The sequence below is a fragment of the Ahaetulla prasina genome, chromosome 7, assembly GCF_028640845.1.
Source record: "Ahaetulla prasina isolate Xishuangbanna chromosome 7, ASM2864084v1, whole genome shotgun sequence".
In the NCBI taxonomy this organism is placed as follows: domain Eukaryota; kingdom Metazoa; phylum Chordata; class Lepidosauria; order Squamata; family Colubridae; genus Ahaetulla; species Ahaetulla prasina.
The window spans coordinates 83034900-83050260 of NC_080545.1; the positions used below are offsets into that span (position 1 = coordinate 83034900).

At 35.9% G+C, this 15361-nt stretch overlaps 1 protein-coding gene across 2 annotated transcripts in view; it reads right to left on the minus strand.

Moving 5' to 3' along the window:
* Positions 1–15361, minus strand: part of KDM5A (lysine demethylase 5A) — a 50313-nt gene that overhangs the window by 28487 nt on the left and 6465 nt on the right. The window contains exons 4-13 of one of the 2 annotated variants that reach the window (XM_058190744.1): positions 14809–14979; positions 13943–14077; positions 10738–10843; positions 8985–9073; positions 7708–7866; positions 7035–7154; positions 5831–5989; positions 4923–5104; positions 3579–3741; positions 1544–1663 (exon numbers count right to left, since the gene is read on the minus strand). In XM_058190744.1, the coding sequence (XP_058046727.1) occupies positions 1544–1663; positions 3579–3741; positions 4923–5104; positions 5831–5989; positions 7035–7154; positions 7708–7866; positions 8985–9073; positions 10738–10843; positions 13943–14077; positions 14809–14979 (1404 nt within the window). The remainder of the gene's footprint in view (positions 1–1543; positions 1664–3578; positions 3742–4922; positions 5105–5830; positions 5990–7034; positions 7155–7707; positions 7867–8984; positions 9074–10737; positions 10844–13942; positions 14078–14808; positions 14980–15361) is intronic. The other variant, XM_058190745.1, reaches the window with a different exon arrangement.

Genomic DNA, 15361 nt, shown 5'->3' on the forward strand with positions numbered 1-15361 from the left:
TCAGGAGACAAGAAACCCCACCCCAGCCCCTTGCTCTGTTTTAGCCTTCTGGAAAAGACTTAAAACCTTCTTCTTCTTCTTCTTGTGCCATATCTGTCATCAGACGTTGGCGATCCTGTTGGCGATCCTATTTTATCAACAGCTGTACGAAAAAGTGCTACTCAGTTTTGTCCAAACCCGTCCCTTAAGAGTTTGAAGCAATGATGTTCTTCTTCTGCCTGGACTTAAAACCTGGCTATGCCAAATGGCATTGGGTCTTAAAGGACATACTGCTGCCTGAAGATGGTTAGTGCACTAACAGAAAAGATTTGCTACCTCTCTCCTCCAAACCCTTGTTTTTAAGTTTATTTTAATTTTTATAATTTAATCTATTTTATATTTATAATCACTGAATATTTGTTTTATCTTGATGTAAGGCGCTCAAAGTCACCTGAGCCATGAAATGAATGGCAAATAAATCTGATGCATATAAAGGCCAATACCAGCTAAAGACTGGCAGCTATGATTTCATATTGTTGTATATATAATAATACCCTACACAAAAATCTAAAAGCCACTGAAGTAATAGATTTCATTTTTAAATCAGTGATATAGTAATACGGTATTGTTTTAATAAACATGCAGGGCAACAAGTTTGTTCATTCAGTAACATACCTACAGACTGCATATTATTTAATAGATAGTCAATGTTACATCTTAAAAATGATTTCATAAAATGAGAACTTTATTCATCATAATTAGAAATAAACTCATTCTGCAAGCTATTTCATATTTTATTTCTGCACACTTGTCAAATGCAAGGATAGTGCATAAGATGCCTCTTCTGTACATTATTTTGGTGAATATAGTATATCTTTCTCACTTCAAGCAGCACAAAAGTAGAACTATTTGTTCCAACTCTGTTAATCTGTTAATCAGAATAACTAATTCATATATTCTATAATAAAATGCATGAACTTCAGTTTAGAACCAATAAATTATTAGTGAACATATCTCTATTTATCCAAAGTGCATAGGATTTAACTTTCAAATGGATGGTGTAATCTCCACATACCCGTCCCAATATTACACCTCACAGCTGCTAGAAATGTTGCAAGATTTCAAATTCCTAGGTTTTGGACTGAAGAGAATATTACTTTAAAACTGCTTTTGATCATTCCATCACCTGTAAATATTTATGAGAATATTATGACTGGGAAGTATGAAGAGTGTGAGGTGTACAAAGGAGCCAAATGAGTACCACAAAGATGTAAAACTTTTCATAAATTTTCATGTCGAATTATTATTATAATTGGCTGCCTAGTTCACACTAGCATCAAAAAACTAAATGGAAACTAATTAACAAACCAATTAACAAATTGTTAAAATACTATCCAATGCAATCTATTTACAGACTAGTTTGTTGTTTTAAGTTTGGCCAAAGTATCTTTCCGATGAGCTCTATTTAATTTCCCTTTACTAAAGTATCATCAATATGACATCATTTTTTATTGTCCAGGAAAATTATTAGTAATAATCTAGGTTATGCCAGGTGCATACAAACCCAGTCAGCAGTGCAAAAGTTCACAGCTTCAGCAAAATTGTAGCCTTGATTAAATCCAGAATGATAGGCACGGGGAAAAGTCACAACAAATTCACCAGCACACTGATTGGTCCGGTACACCTAAATACAAGAAATTTTAAAAAATGAAGCGTATGTATATGTATATGTATATAAACATTGCACAATTAACAATCTTCCAAAGCAGAATAAAACAACCAGCTAAACTGTCCTTGGTTCTTAGAAAAAGGAAATGGTAGTTGACTACACGTCACTACTTTTATAATTATACTCATTTACCCAGAAAGAAGATAAAAATAAGCTGGGAATTGCATATCTTGGGTGGCAACAGGCCACCAGAAGCAAATCACCAGTTTGTCTGATGACAAACTGATGAATCGGCGCTTTGGGAGTGGTACTAACTACTGCAGCATTCATGTTACCAGCAGGCAAGACTTACCTTTTGGCAGCTCTTTATTCTGAATGACTGTAAGATGTTTTCTAAATGTTAGATTTAGCATTTAACCTGTGCTTGAACTTTTCCTATATCACATGCACATCATCCCTTCCTGTACTTCCTCAAGGACTTCAGAGACTTTATTCAACAAGCAACTACTTCAACTGGCACAGAATATAAAAGAGATTCCATTTCATTTTTACATGTAGTTTGAATCCCATCCTACAGTTTTCTTTAAAAAAAAATCTTCTATCTAGAAGTTAAATCCTACTTAAAAGGTTAAAAGCTTTTAGAATGCAGCATATGTTATTTTGTCTTAACAAAGAGCAGAGAAACTGTTGATAAAATGCAAAATAGATTTGAATACCATTTAGCAACACTTTTTAATTCCAGAATATGCCCATTTTAAAACAAGACTGATGCTCATATATCTGTTATGTGCCCATGTTTCTGAAATATTAAACACATTGTTTTTTAAAAGACTTCAATTATAGCAATTTACTGTACAGTGCAGGATACTGAGCCAATTTATAAACGAATCAGCATCACTTGTGTGAATTGTAACTTCTACAAAACTGAACTGCAACTTTTATGTAGAATACTGCATGATCACAACAGCCACACTTACATAATTGAAAATGAAAGGTAACACCTCAGCTACAAGCGTTCCTTTAAATATTTATACCCTACATTTCTGCTAAAAAGATTCACAGTAGGTAACTAATCTCCAACATGCAGCCATACAAAAAAAAATCTAGTCACGAGAGGTACAAAACTCAAGAATATTTTCCATCATCTAGGCAAACCTAAACTGATTTTAAAAATCTTAATGAGCAAGCAGTCTTATATGGAGTGAGATGATTCCTCAATTACAGTGGTACTTAAAACATTTGAAATCTTTTGAATTTTCCATATTCTTGCATAAATATGACTTAAAATATCTCTTTTCCACACACGATAAAATTTGGTAAGAGAAACCAATTAAACAAATGAATCAAATACATGCTTGTTCATTTATTCATGGAATGGTCCAAAGCTTTATCTAGTTTTAGGAACCAAGTAAAGTGTACCATGCCAATTCAGTCTTTATATAAAGGAAGCATGCAGAATAAACCCTCAATATACTAATTGGGGAAATGGGTAACTGCCAAAGTAGAATCTAGAATATATTTTAGACTTAGGCAGGATGACAAATGCAATTTTAGGCACACATTGGAAGCATGTATGAACCAATTTTGCCTGTTGCATGGAAAATCTACTATATTTAGAGTTCACTTTAGTATTATGGCCAGGTCCATCCACTCTAAAGACAGGTGACCTATTATTTTTCAAAGAGGAATGAACAAAGTGTATTTAGATTCTGACCATTAAGGGCACTACAGATAACAGCACTGAAAGGCAGAATGGCTCAGAAAACCAACAATTAAGAATATCCATGGGTGGATCTACAAAGACGCTATCTGATACACGGAATGTGAAAATAAACTGAAATGTTTTAAGAATTTATCTTCTAACTTATTCTGCAAGGTATAAATTGTTAAACTTACAAAAAGAGAAAGAATCTGCAATGCATTTACTTACAGGCACACCATGTTCCATGAGAATATTGGGGTTCATGATAGTGACTAACTGATGCAAAAGGTCAGGCTGTGTCTCAAACAGCTCCGGAGCCAGTTCTCGCATAACCTCCTCTAGTTGTTCTGCTGCATGGGAAGGCACTCCATACCAGGTCTTTGGTTCCCCCCTATGATCCATTATCCAAAACAAAACATATGGTATAAAATATGTTCTATTGAAACTTCCAATTATAATCAACAAATGCAAGCAAATATATTTCAAAAGCAGTGCTGCAACCTGGCCAAAAACAAGATACTTCAGGCCAAGAGTTGACAACTTGCTCATTAGCTTCCTGCATGGACAATAGTTTTCCGTAACTCAACTACACAGCAACCAAATTACATAAAACAATAAAAAGTAATTATTCAATTTACAGTATTTACTCTGCACATCTAAAAGTGGAAAAGAAACTTTATCATTCCAATGTATTTGAAATATTTCCCAGCATGTTTTATTATTTATTTTTATAGACCATCAATAGCTTTAATATAAAGCATAATCCGATGTATCCCCTCTTTTGTGTTAGATTGGACTAAATGCCAGTGATGAGCAAACTGTGGAGATCTTGGAGGTTATAATTAAACTACAAATAGAAGGTCAGAGGCCACCCTTCCTGGCATATAGGAAGCTGTGGGACATAGGAATATATGTAAGACCTATCTACTATTCCTAGCCATTTTCACAAATCATACTTAAGAATATGAACATTTGCAAATCAGTTATAAGATGGGAGCCCAACTGTGGATCAAATTTAATTTCTAATCTAATTTCCTTTCTTACTGATTTTTCTACAACATACATTTTTAAGCGCTAGCTTAAAAATGAACTTCCCCCAGGACTTCGCCAACTTCTGGACCTTCGAACCTTTCGCCGTGAGCTGAAGACATATTTATTCATCCGTGCAGGACTGGCATAGGATTTTAGATTTTATCTGGTTTTAATTTTAGTGGTTTCATTGTTTTAAAGATATTTTAATTTGGGCCAAATTGAATAAGTTTTTTAAATATTATTTTATTCTGTATTTATTTTGTTGTTCTGTTTTTATCTGGCTGTAAACCGCCCTGAGTCCTTCGGGAGAAGGTCGGTATAAAAATTTGATTACATAAATAAATTGATTAAATAAATAAATATAACTATATATGTTTTTTGAGAACACATGTCCACTCCCACACTATATTCATACCCTTGAGGCAAATGCCTATTCTTCAATGCTATGCAAAGAACTGATTTACACTTTGCTGGAAAAAAGAAGAAACAATGCCAATCCTCATCACTGTTATTATGAGAAGCATATCACACACTCCATACCAATGCAGGTAATTGATGGAATAGCTCCAGTGATCTTCAATGTGCCAACAGAAAGAAGAAAAGCACATTCCCACATAAAGCCAAGGCACTTTCATGCCAGAAATGTCAGCATTGATGTGTGCAAGGACAGACTGGTCCAGGACTGGCATGTTATTAAGATTCCAACCAGAAAGAGCATATTCCTGTCAACAAAACAAAATCCATAAAAGAAGTGACCAGGAAGAAATCAGCATGCTGCTCAAAATCACAAATATTTTTAGCATTTATACTTTGTGGCTATGCCACAATGTACTGCCTCACTCCAAATCACGGGTGTCAAACTCGCTGCGTCACATTGCTGTCACGTGACATATGTTTTTTTCCCTTCACGGAGCTGGGGCGGGTCTGGCCTGCATGTGACACATCTGGCTGCCAGTTTGACATCCCTGCTCTAAATTTTCTCTTCTGCGTTTAGTACCCAACTCCATATTATTGAATATGGCATTCAATAAGCCATATAAGTACAGTATATCCTGTTTGAACTTTCTATCCTCCACCACGTAGTGGCACTATCAGTCTAACACTACTTACTTGGCCACAGTATGGAATCCAAAGCAAAATTACCACTTCCAACATCCTTGCATGTTAATTACATTGAATTTATCCCCAATAAGTGAGTACCCCTAAAAGCCCACATCTATGGTCTGAAAATTCTGCTCAGCACTCAGCACTATGCAATATAGGACAGGCACATCATTCAATCCTCATAGGATCCCAGCATGCTAAGGACAGATGCAATTACAGCTGACAGAATAATAGGGAGAACATTAAACATCTTATCTCTTCTCAATTTTGGGGAAAAATTAAATGCATTAAAATAGTGCCTTCTAGCATGCAAACTACATCAAAGTTATATATCCTGGCCACACCTCCTCTTCTGGCATTAGCTTGTGCCTCCCATCCTTTACAGGAAAGCCACTTCCAAAATCTTTGGATGAGATATCAGCTCCGTATTCCACAATTACATCCTCTTCAATGCTGCTCACAAGTCGCCAAAATTCCTTCTCCACCAATTCTGTAGGAACCATCTAAAAAGCCCAAGAGAAAACTATCAACAGGAGCTCAGGTTTTGAAGTCTGCAAGATATAGTAGGTCTGCAAGTGCGTATAACTTAACTGGTATAAGTTTTCTTAGCACACATTTAAATTGTTTACATTTTAATGCAGGGATAGTATTCATAACTGATAAAAAGAGATGTAAAGAAAGCATCAGTATATTTTCTTTGGGCTTTAGGCAATCTTAATGAAATTTGTCCTATTGTAATTTGGCCTATTTTTCACACAGGGCAATTGAAAATACAAGTTGAATTCTATGCTGTTATTTTAACTTTAAAATTGGAGCAACAGTTTGATTCAATGCTTAAGTTACTGGACTACAAATTATGACTTCCTTAGGCAAAAGAGCTGGCTGGTTGACTTTGGGCGAGTTACTCTCTTTCAGGTTAACCGACCTTAAAAAGTTATGGTTGCTATGGCAAAAAGAAGGGGAAAGAAGTTTTACATACGCTGTTTCAACTTGAACAAAATAAAGGTGGGATATGAATCTCGTGATAACACCAACAACAAGTTCATAAGATAGATAAGTAGGAGTTAGGAAGAACTCGGCTGGGACAAGTTTTCTTAAGGTGGTCACATTCAAAGTTTGATGACGCTACGGTAATGCTGATTGGAATTTAAAGAAAAAGGTTTTGTGCATACTGTATAAAAATATGTCAATTGGAGAGAACTACAGTACCTCAAATTTTATTTTACATGACCACACCAATGAGCTCTGATACTCCTGGCCATTAACAATATATAATCCACACTGCTCTGAAAAACTCAATTTCCCTTTTCTAATTTCTATAAAACTAATATAATTCTAAAAGATAACTAAAAGCATTTTAAGTTATAAAAATACATTCAATTGTCAAATAAATTATTCATAAAACTTTCTACAATCTGCAGAATTTGAGGGAGTCACTTGCAAGAAAGTTGGACCACATCATGCCAAATGTTAACATACCTCTCAGTACAAAAGGACACACACATATATAACCTGCTGTCATGAAGATATTAACAATGACCCACTTACATGGACTGGCATATTGAAATAATCCGACTTGAAATTGTCTGCCATCTCACCAAAGCTTTGGAGGCTGTACTCTCGAACAGCTTGTTCAAATCCAAAGGCTTCCCGTGGTTTGCTACACTCCTAGAAGAAAAAAGTAGCATTTATTATGGAATCAATCAATTACGGCAGACAATCAATCTTTTCCTCACCAAGTTTTGAGAAAAAGAAAGTTTTCAGTTACTTTCTACAGATGAAATAGTTCTAGACTGGGATTTAAGGAAGAGGGGCCAACTAGAATATCTAAGAGATAGGCGTGTTTTTCAAAATCTGAAGCTTGCATTTACTGTGGTGCATTATAGAAAGAATATGAAAATTAAGAAACAAACTGAGTTGGATTGTGAGTTTTAAAAAGACACAAAGATCTGCCATAGTCATTCATCAACATGAGTTGCAGCTTCCTTAGCATAATCTATATCTAAACTAAGCTCAAAAGTTTTTTTCAGCTACAAGATCTCTAAGTCTTATTACTTACTATTTTGCATTCTGCAAATTATTTTGCAGAAGCCCCTTCTAATAGAAAAAAACATAAAAATAATCCAGCAAATGCTACATATAGCCATAATTAGCAGAGATTTCCTTGTGTACATGTGTGTACATGCATTGTGCTATGTTGCATATGTTAGAAAAACTGTACCTCAGCAACACATTTGGGACATCTCCAGTCACCTTTGGGAACATCAGGCAAAGGAGGTATTAAGCAAAAAGTGTGGTAGCTGTCATCACACCCATCACACAGCAGCAATTTATCCTCATTGTTTCCCCGACCACAAAACAAGCAGACGTATAAATCAACCTGGAGAAAAGTAAAGTTCTTGTAATCTCATGACACTTATATATAATCCGACAGTTGTTACGTAAACATATTTCTATCCTTCATGCCACAGGACAGTTTCCAAAACTTAAAGGGGAAAACATCTGGTTCTCTACAGTGGACAATGAGGGATGGAGTTGTACATCTGCACCAACTCCCATACCAATTCTAAATAAATCACAAATCTACTTCCTAGGCAAACAGAAGAAAATAGGTGCAGAAAATGGAGAGTTGCTACTGAGATCAGAGACAGAAAGATACACAATAGAGTTTTAGTCTGAGTAAAAATTGGACTTCAAAAACTATAGGCTGAGCTACAAATCTTAATAATGGACTACTATTCACAAACACAGCAATGGATATTACTTCCCTAATTTTCAAACAACTATAATAAAATGTAGGCATTTTATTTTCTTATTCCTTTACCTATATCTTCATAGCCTAGACAAGCAGCAACATATCTGCTCTGTCCCCCCACGTCAATCCGGGAGGCATGTGAAATGACTCAATTAGCCAGCAATTTAGTCCACGGCAGCCATCAGCTCTGGCAGCAAACCAGCGGGCATCTGCCAAGGTTTTCTTTTATCTTTCTGGATGCTGGCGTGTCAGAAGCTCGTTACTGGAGCAAACCAGGAAGTAGGAACAAAACAGCAATCCAAGCCAATAGTTTAGCTCAAGTTTTCTCCATTCAATTGATTTGTTTGTCACGAAGTAGTATAGCAGCCCCTCCTGCTTTTATACCCTGTGGGGTGTGGCTCCGTGACTCAGCACTTTCTAGGCCTGCCCCACCCCTGCTTCTGTTGTTCCCGCCTCTCTTGTCTACGAAACCTGGGATCTAACCAGGACTAATTGTCCACAGCTGGGTCTGGGAGCATTGCCTGGGGGGGGGGGGAGATACAGGAGACAGAGGCCTCGTTACTTCCTCCACCTGGCCTTCCTCTGGCTCCTGGAACTGAGCCAGAGAGGCCGGCTCTATGGAGGAGAGCCCTGACGGCCCTTCCCCCTCACTCTCTGAGTCACTCTCTGGCAGGGGGCCAGGCCCAGGGTGGGGTGGGGGCTGGAGCCACAACAATATCTGACATGTTGTAAAGCAAACTTACAAAGTTGACAGATAGTGCTCCTTTCCGCTGCCTCATCTGCATACCAAAAGCTTCAGATCTGGTACCTTTGCGTCTCCGAGGAACATCATCTGAAAAAGAGAATGCATAAATCATAAACCACAAAAGAATTCAGAAATCGGGAATACAGCAGGCAACAGAAGCAAAACATTAGATGTATTGTTTGACTATATGAAGCAATAGACATAAGACACATTAGTCACATGACTGCAAGAAAGGGCTACAGCACAGCTGTTCACAAAACATTTTGCCAAGGGAATCTAAAACAGTTTCTCAAAGATTCATGTCTTTCATCTTACAAAATTCATATATTTTTAAAAAATGGAAGTCAGAAGAATATGAGTAGGACAGAACTCTAGGTTTTTTTTCCATTGTATTATTTAATGTGGGGGTAACTGCACAAACCAGACCTATTTTTTATTGCAAAGCTGGAAATCAGACCAAAGCATACAAATCTATTCCCAGAAACGTGTTTCTAAAATGGATTGAGAAAAGCCAATCCAGATATACAATTGCAGAAGTTCTTTTTGGTCAGCAGTTGCTAGATTCACAAGTAGAATATCCTAAGCACCCACAACCCTACATCAGGAGAATACTTTTTACCTAATCCTTCCCAACTAAATTTAACTTGAATGTACAGTAATGTATCTTTTCCAACTCCAATTAACTCTTAAATTACTAGTTCATTCACAATTTTATGCCTATAGAGTGGTGTGGTGGCTTAGAGGAGGAGCTCTTGCCTCACAATCAGGAGGCTGTGAGTTCTATCCTACGTAGAGGCAGATATTTCTCTCTCTGGCTCCGATGAGAATATATCTGCTGAATATAACTCCGCACTGGCGACAGGAAAGACATCCGGCCAGTAAACACTCAGCTCCATTCAATTGCCCAGACTGAATGCCTGAATTGCCCACACCAAGGGACTATGGGGTCATTAAAAGGAGATGATGATTCACAATTTTATGCCTATGTAATGCCATTCTATGCATATGTAAATGCTTATTTTAACAGATACCCCATTATTTTGTTAAACCAAGAATACGGAATTTATCAGAGGCCACAACACTATTTGGGTAGGTTAAAAGTCTCACAATAATTCATTTTGCATTTGCTCCAAATGACAACTAATTACATACACACAACTGTGTAATATCCAGTATTTACAACACTAAATGAAGCTAAGCAGACAAACATTTTACATTATTAAGACTGAAAATAACAATCATTTTGTTCACTTGTTTCTTTATTAAATTTATTGGCTGCCCATCTTACCATAGAGTAACTCTGGACAGCTTACATAATTAAAGTATGTCTTTACATTAAAACATAAATAAATTAAAATAAAACATTAAAATCTAAGGACTTGTGAGAAGGGTGGGGAAGAGGTGGGATCTGTTGTTACTCGATCAACTACCTCCACTGTGCTGTTTCCCCATTTGGAGCCCTAGGCCAAGTGCCAAAGCCACATCTTGAGCACTTACAAAAGGACAGAAGGGTTGGGGCTAACCTCATATTGTTCCAGAGGGCAAGAGCAATAGCAGAGAAGGCCCTCCTCCTGGATCCTGCCAGTCGGAATGACTGGGCTGATGGGATCTGCAGCATGCGTCCTCTACCGGCACAAGTGGGAGGAGCCACTCATAACATTACACCAGTTGTTAAGAATTAAATGAATGGTGGTAAAATTCTGCATTACCAATAATAAAAAGTCAACGGTTAATTTGAATTGCAATCTTACCTTCCTTTTCCTTTGTCCCCAACGTCAATCCCATCATCTTTGGTCCTGCTCCAAATATCTGAAGCTTCTTCAATTCAGTATTTCTACTCACCTCTCCTCCCTCTGCCTAAAGACAAGATTACATAAATTCACCATTACTATTTAGGCTGAAAGTAATTACTTTCTATGCTGGATGACTAAAAATTATGAGCTGGATCAAATTCAACTTTCACAGATATCTTTCTCAAGAACAAGGCTAGGCCCTTCAAAGGATAAACATTTTAATTTCTACCACTATCTTCAACATGTTTCAGACTAATGATACAAATTACCCTTCTTGGAATGGCATCCAAACTTTAGATAATTAAATGGCATACTTCTATATAGAGAGACCATTTACTATGCATTTTAAAATGAACTTTCCCCAACCAGTTAGGAAAAAAGATATGGTATTTATTAAAAGAAAAAGTTGAAACAAATAAGAATACATTTTTTAATATTGCATTTACTGTCATTTGTATCCTACTAATTTGCTTTAGACCCAAAAGTATTTATATTCTATTATGTACCTCATCAGCAAATATACAATTATCTACAGCCCATAATAAGAATCAGCTGTTCTACTTCTTCTCACTGATAAGATATTCTAACATACAATGCTTTATACTTCCAATAACTGCTCTCTTCTGCACAAGTTAAATATTTTAAACAGACTGTCTAAATAAATGTTTAACATATCATATTCTTTAAAAAAATGCTGAAAATCTTGGTGGTGAAAATATCATGTAACATGTGGAGTACTGGAAGACAATAGAAACTGAGACTCAGAAAAATCAGATTAAAATGATTTCCTTTTACCTTATCTATTTATTATTTATTTATTTATTAATTAGATTTTTATACCGCCCTTCTCCCGAAGGACTCAGGGCAGTTCACAGCCAGATAAAATAGACAATAATATAAATACAATATAAAATACTAATTAAAAAACTTATTTAATTTGGCCTAAATTAAACTAAATTTAAAATCATAAAAACCATTTAAAAATTAAAAACCATAAAAAATCTAAAATCCTATGCCAGTCCTGCGCGAGTGAACAAATAGGTCTTCAGCTCGCGGCGAAAGGTTCTGATTTTTTTAAACTAGTAACTATTTAAAAGAAAAAGATTCAAAGCCTGTTTTGATGAAAACCAAAGAAAGAATTCTATTAGGAACTACAAATTTCACATCCAGATATTACAAACAGAAATTCTCAAACATAGACAGAATTGTTTGCCTGGTTCTTAACATTTTGAAATGATTTTATAATTCTATCCATTCCACAAGCCAAGTATTTCTGAAAACATTTGTTTAATTTTGTTCTGAATATTCAAATCACATGAAATATAACAAAAGAGCTAGTAACTAGGTCATTTTTTGTTGTGGCTAGGGCTGCCTCTCCAAGTTTTCTATCTACACAATTCAATGTTAACTGATGATAGCAAGGTCACAACCTGACTACTTCTGTTCTACAACAATCCCAATTAAAGCTAATTAGTGACAGCAACTGTGTTTTAAGGAGGAGATGGAAAAAATGGTACAAAGATTACTGGGGAAGTATCCTGTTATTTTAATTATACTCTTCCCAGTAGGGGGTGGGGTTACTGATGCTTATTTTGACTGCTTGTTTGAATTGTCTGTAAAGGTACAAGGGCAGATGTCCCTTAAAACTATCAACATTTTACTATTAAAGCTACATAAATACAACTGAAATTATTTTGGATGTTTCATACACTTTTCCAATTTGGGGAAAATGGCCATTCAAATGCTAGAACAAAAATGATCTCTTTCAGCCTTAACCAACACAATGTAAAGGGCGCACAGCTTTAAAGGACATTTCTCAAAACAAACACATTATAAAATTCAGATTTAAAGAATTGAAAAGATTTTTAAAAATATATTTTTAGCCTTAACCTCAAAGGAAAACTTAAGCAGAATCTGGGGAAAACCACTCTAATCTACAAAAGTATGCCAAGGGGAATTGTCTACCTAATTTAAATATCCAATTCCAAAAACAGCTGCAAAACAAGATGAACCTTGAGAATTGGATAGGAAGCAAACAGACCTATAATGAAAGAGTTTTGCCCTTCTCAAGGAAGTAAACAAGGGAAAAATACAAAACATCAAAATCAGTTCTTCTTAGAAATTTGAATGAAATATTGCCAATAATTGTAGGACTCTTAAAGCATTAAGTTCATAGTTTGTGGTTTGCCCAACTTTATTCCCTTTTTGTCTGATCCTTCTATTGTTCCTACACATACAACTGTTGTGTTTGAGTAACTCAGCTGCACATCAGTTTTTAGTTTTAAGAATTGTAGGAAAGGGACCTTGTGGCCAAAGCTACACACAACTTTTCTCTTGGGCTTCTTTGAGTCAAATAGGAAGAGAATGGAATTTAAATAATTATTGGTAGCACATAATTCTGATGAAAAGTCTCCTAACTCACATGGGAGAAAATAGTTATTTTACTAAAGTCTGGGGAAATTATATAGAAGAGTCAGACACTGTCTAGAAAATACTTCTTGCTGCCAGCATTTTCCTACTTTAATTGACAAAATGTTCTACTACTATTCAAACTAAAAATTTGAATAGTCTGAATAGAGTCGGAGTAGAACCCCAAACTTGTCTTTTATTTATGCTGATATTGCATAAGCATACACACATACACGTTTGTGTATATACAGATTATACACACACACACACACACACACAGAGCAAACTTAGAAATAACACAGTTGTGTATGTGTTTTGATGCCATTCAAATGTTTTGATGCCATTCAAAAAACATATTGTTATAAGGTACCAGTAGATATCTCATAACACAGTATGTTTAGACTAAGTTTGAGATGTCTAACTTGCCTAAGCCCCCTAAGTTTATTTTAAAGGAGAAAATCAAACTTCCCAGCTTATAGTTTGAACCGCATGCTATACCAGATTATGCTCATGCAAAGTTCAACAGCTATCACAAATAAAATCTGTTGGTTTTTTTTTTAATAGGTTTATCAACTGAAGAACTATTAATTAGATTATACTGCATTTTTATCTAACATACTCTCACTTTGAAAAGTCTCACTGTGGTCTCCTTGCACAAATCTTACGACCAGATAAAAGCCACAGCATTTTTAATGCTTCTGTACTACACTAAACTTAAAGGCAGTCTATCTACGGTGGCCAATAGCCTGAGTACCTGGGACTTCACACGTCTGGTTCTTTTCAGCACAACATTCATTCTTGCACCCTGTTTTGGAGGAGACTGAGCATCAACAGCAACTTCCTCAACTTCCACTTTTTCTTTAAGATCCAAGTTTGGCTTTTGGATGCCCTACAGAACCACAACACAAAAGGACAACAAATTGATTGGATCTGGGATGTCACCCTGGTTTCAAACTGTACATAGCTACTGGGAGAAAAAGGCCTGCCAATAGTGACACATTACATATGTCGTTTGGACAGATTCACCCATAAAATAAGCAGATTTTCCAAATGCTTTTATTTAGCCAAAAAAAGAGAACACCTTCAAGTTTGACTTTCTTTCAACAGTGTTTTCATCTTATCTAGCTAAAGAGATACAAACAGAGACCAAAAAACCCAGATAATATGGTTCTCATTAACAAGACATTTTAAGTAAGGTAAATGCACATTAGACATTTCAACCTAGTACAGGTAGTCCATGACCTATGACCACAATTGAGCCCAAAATTTCTGTTGCTAATGAGTCATTTGTTAAGTGAGTTTTGCCTCATTTTCCAACCTTTCTTGCCACTTTAAGTGACTCGCTACAGTTGTTAAGTTAGTAATACGGCTGTTAATTGAATCTGGCTTCCCCATTGAATTTGCTTGTCGGAAGGTTGCGAAAAGTGATCATGTGAATGTGACCGTCATAAATATGAGTCAGTTGTCAAGCACCTGGGATTTGGATCACATGGACATAGGGATGCTACAGTGATCGTGTGAAAAACGGTTGTGTCACTTTTCAGTGCCACTTTAACTTTGAACGGTCCCTAAATGAACTGTTGTAAGACAAGGATACTTAAAAAAGTGTATAACTCTCACCATAAGGCTGATACCAGACTGGAAAAGTTCATAAGGATATAAGATCCGTTCATAGTGTGCCTTCAACAGTGAACCTGTTGCTTTTCCTGGTAAATAACCCAATCGGCTTGCCACTTTAGACCATTTCTTCTCTTTAGTGACAATTTCAAATCCTCCTTTGCTGGCAACAATCTAAAACAAAGGTTAAACACAATGTGGCTGCAGATTTCTACAGATCAAGATTGGATACAAAGAAAGCATCTGTGATATAAAACAACAAACATTATTTAAGCAATCTAGACATTTTCTTCCTCCAAAATGTTTCTTATATGCATATGTAAATAACTAGCTAAGCAGTTTGCACATCTGCCATTTAGCCACACAAGAACCTGAAACTTCAGTTTGATTAGTCATGTTCTGAAACACATTAATTTGACTCGCAATTATCTAATTCAGAAAATCTGGAATTCGTACGAAAGTTTATGTCAAGAGCCTTAAAGCAGCAAAGTAGAGCACATATATAGATCTTTCAAGATGAAGTTTGTCATCATTATTTGGTAAAAATAATGAGTTG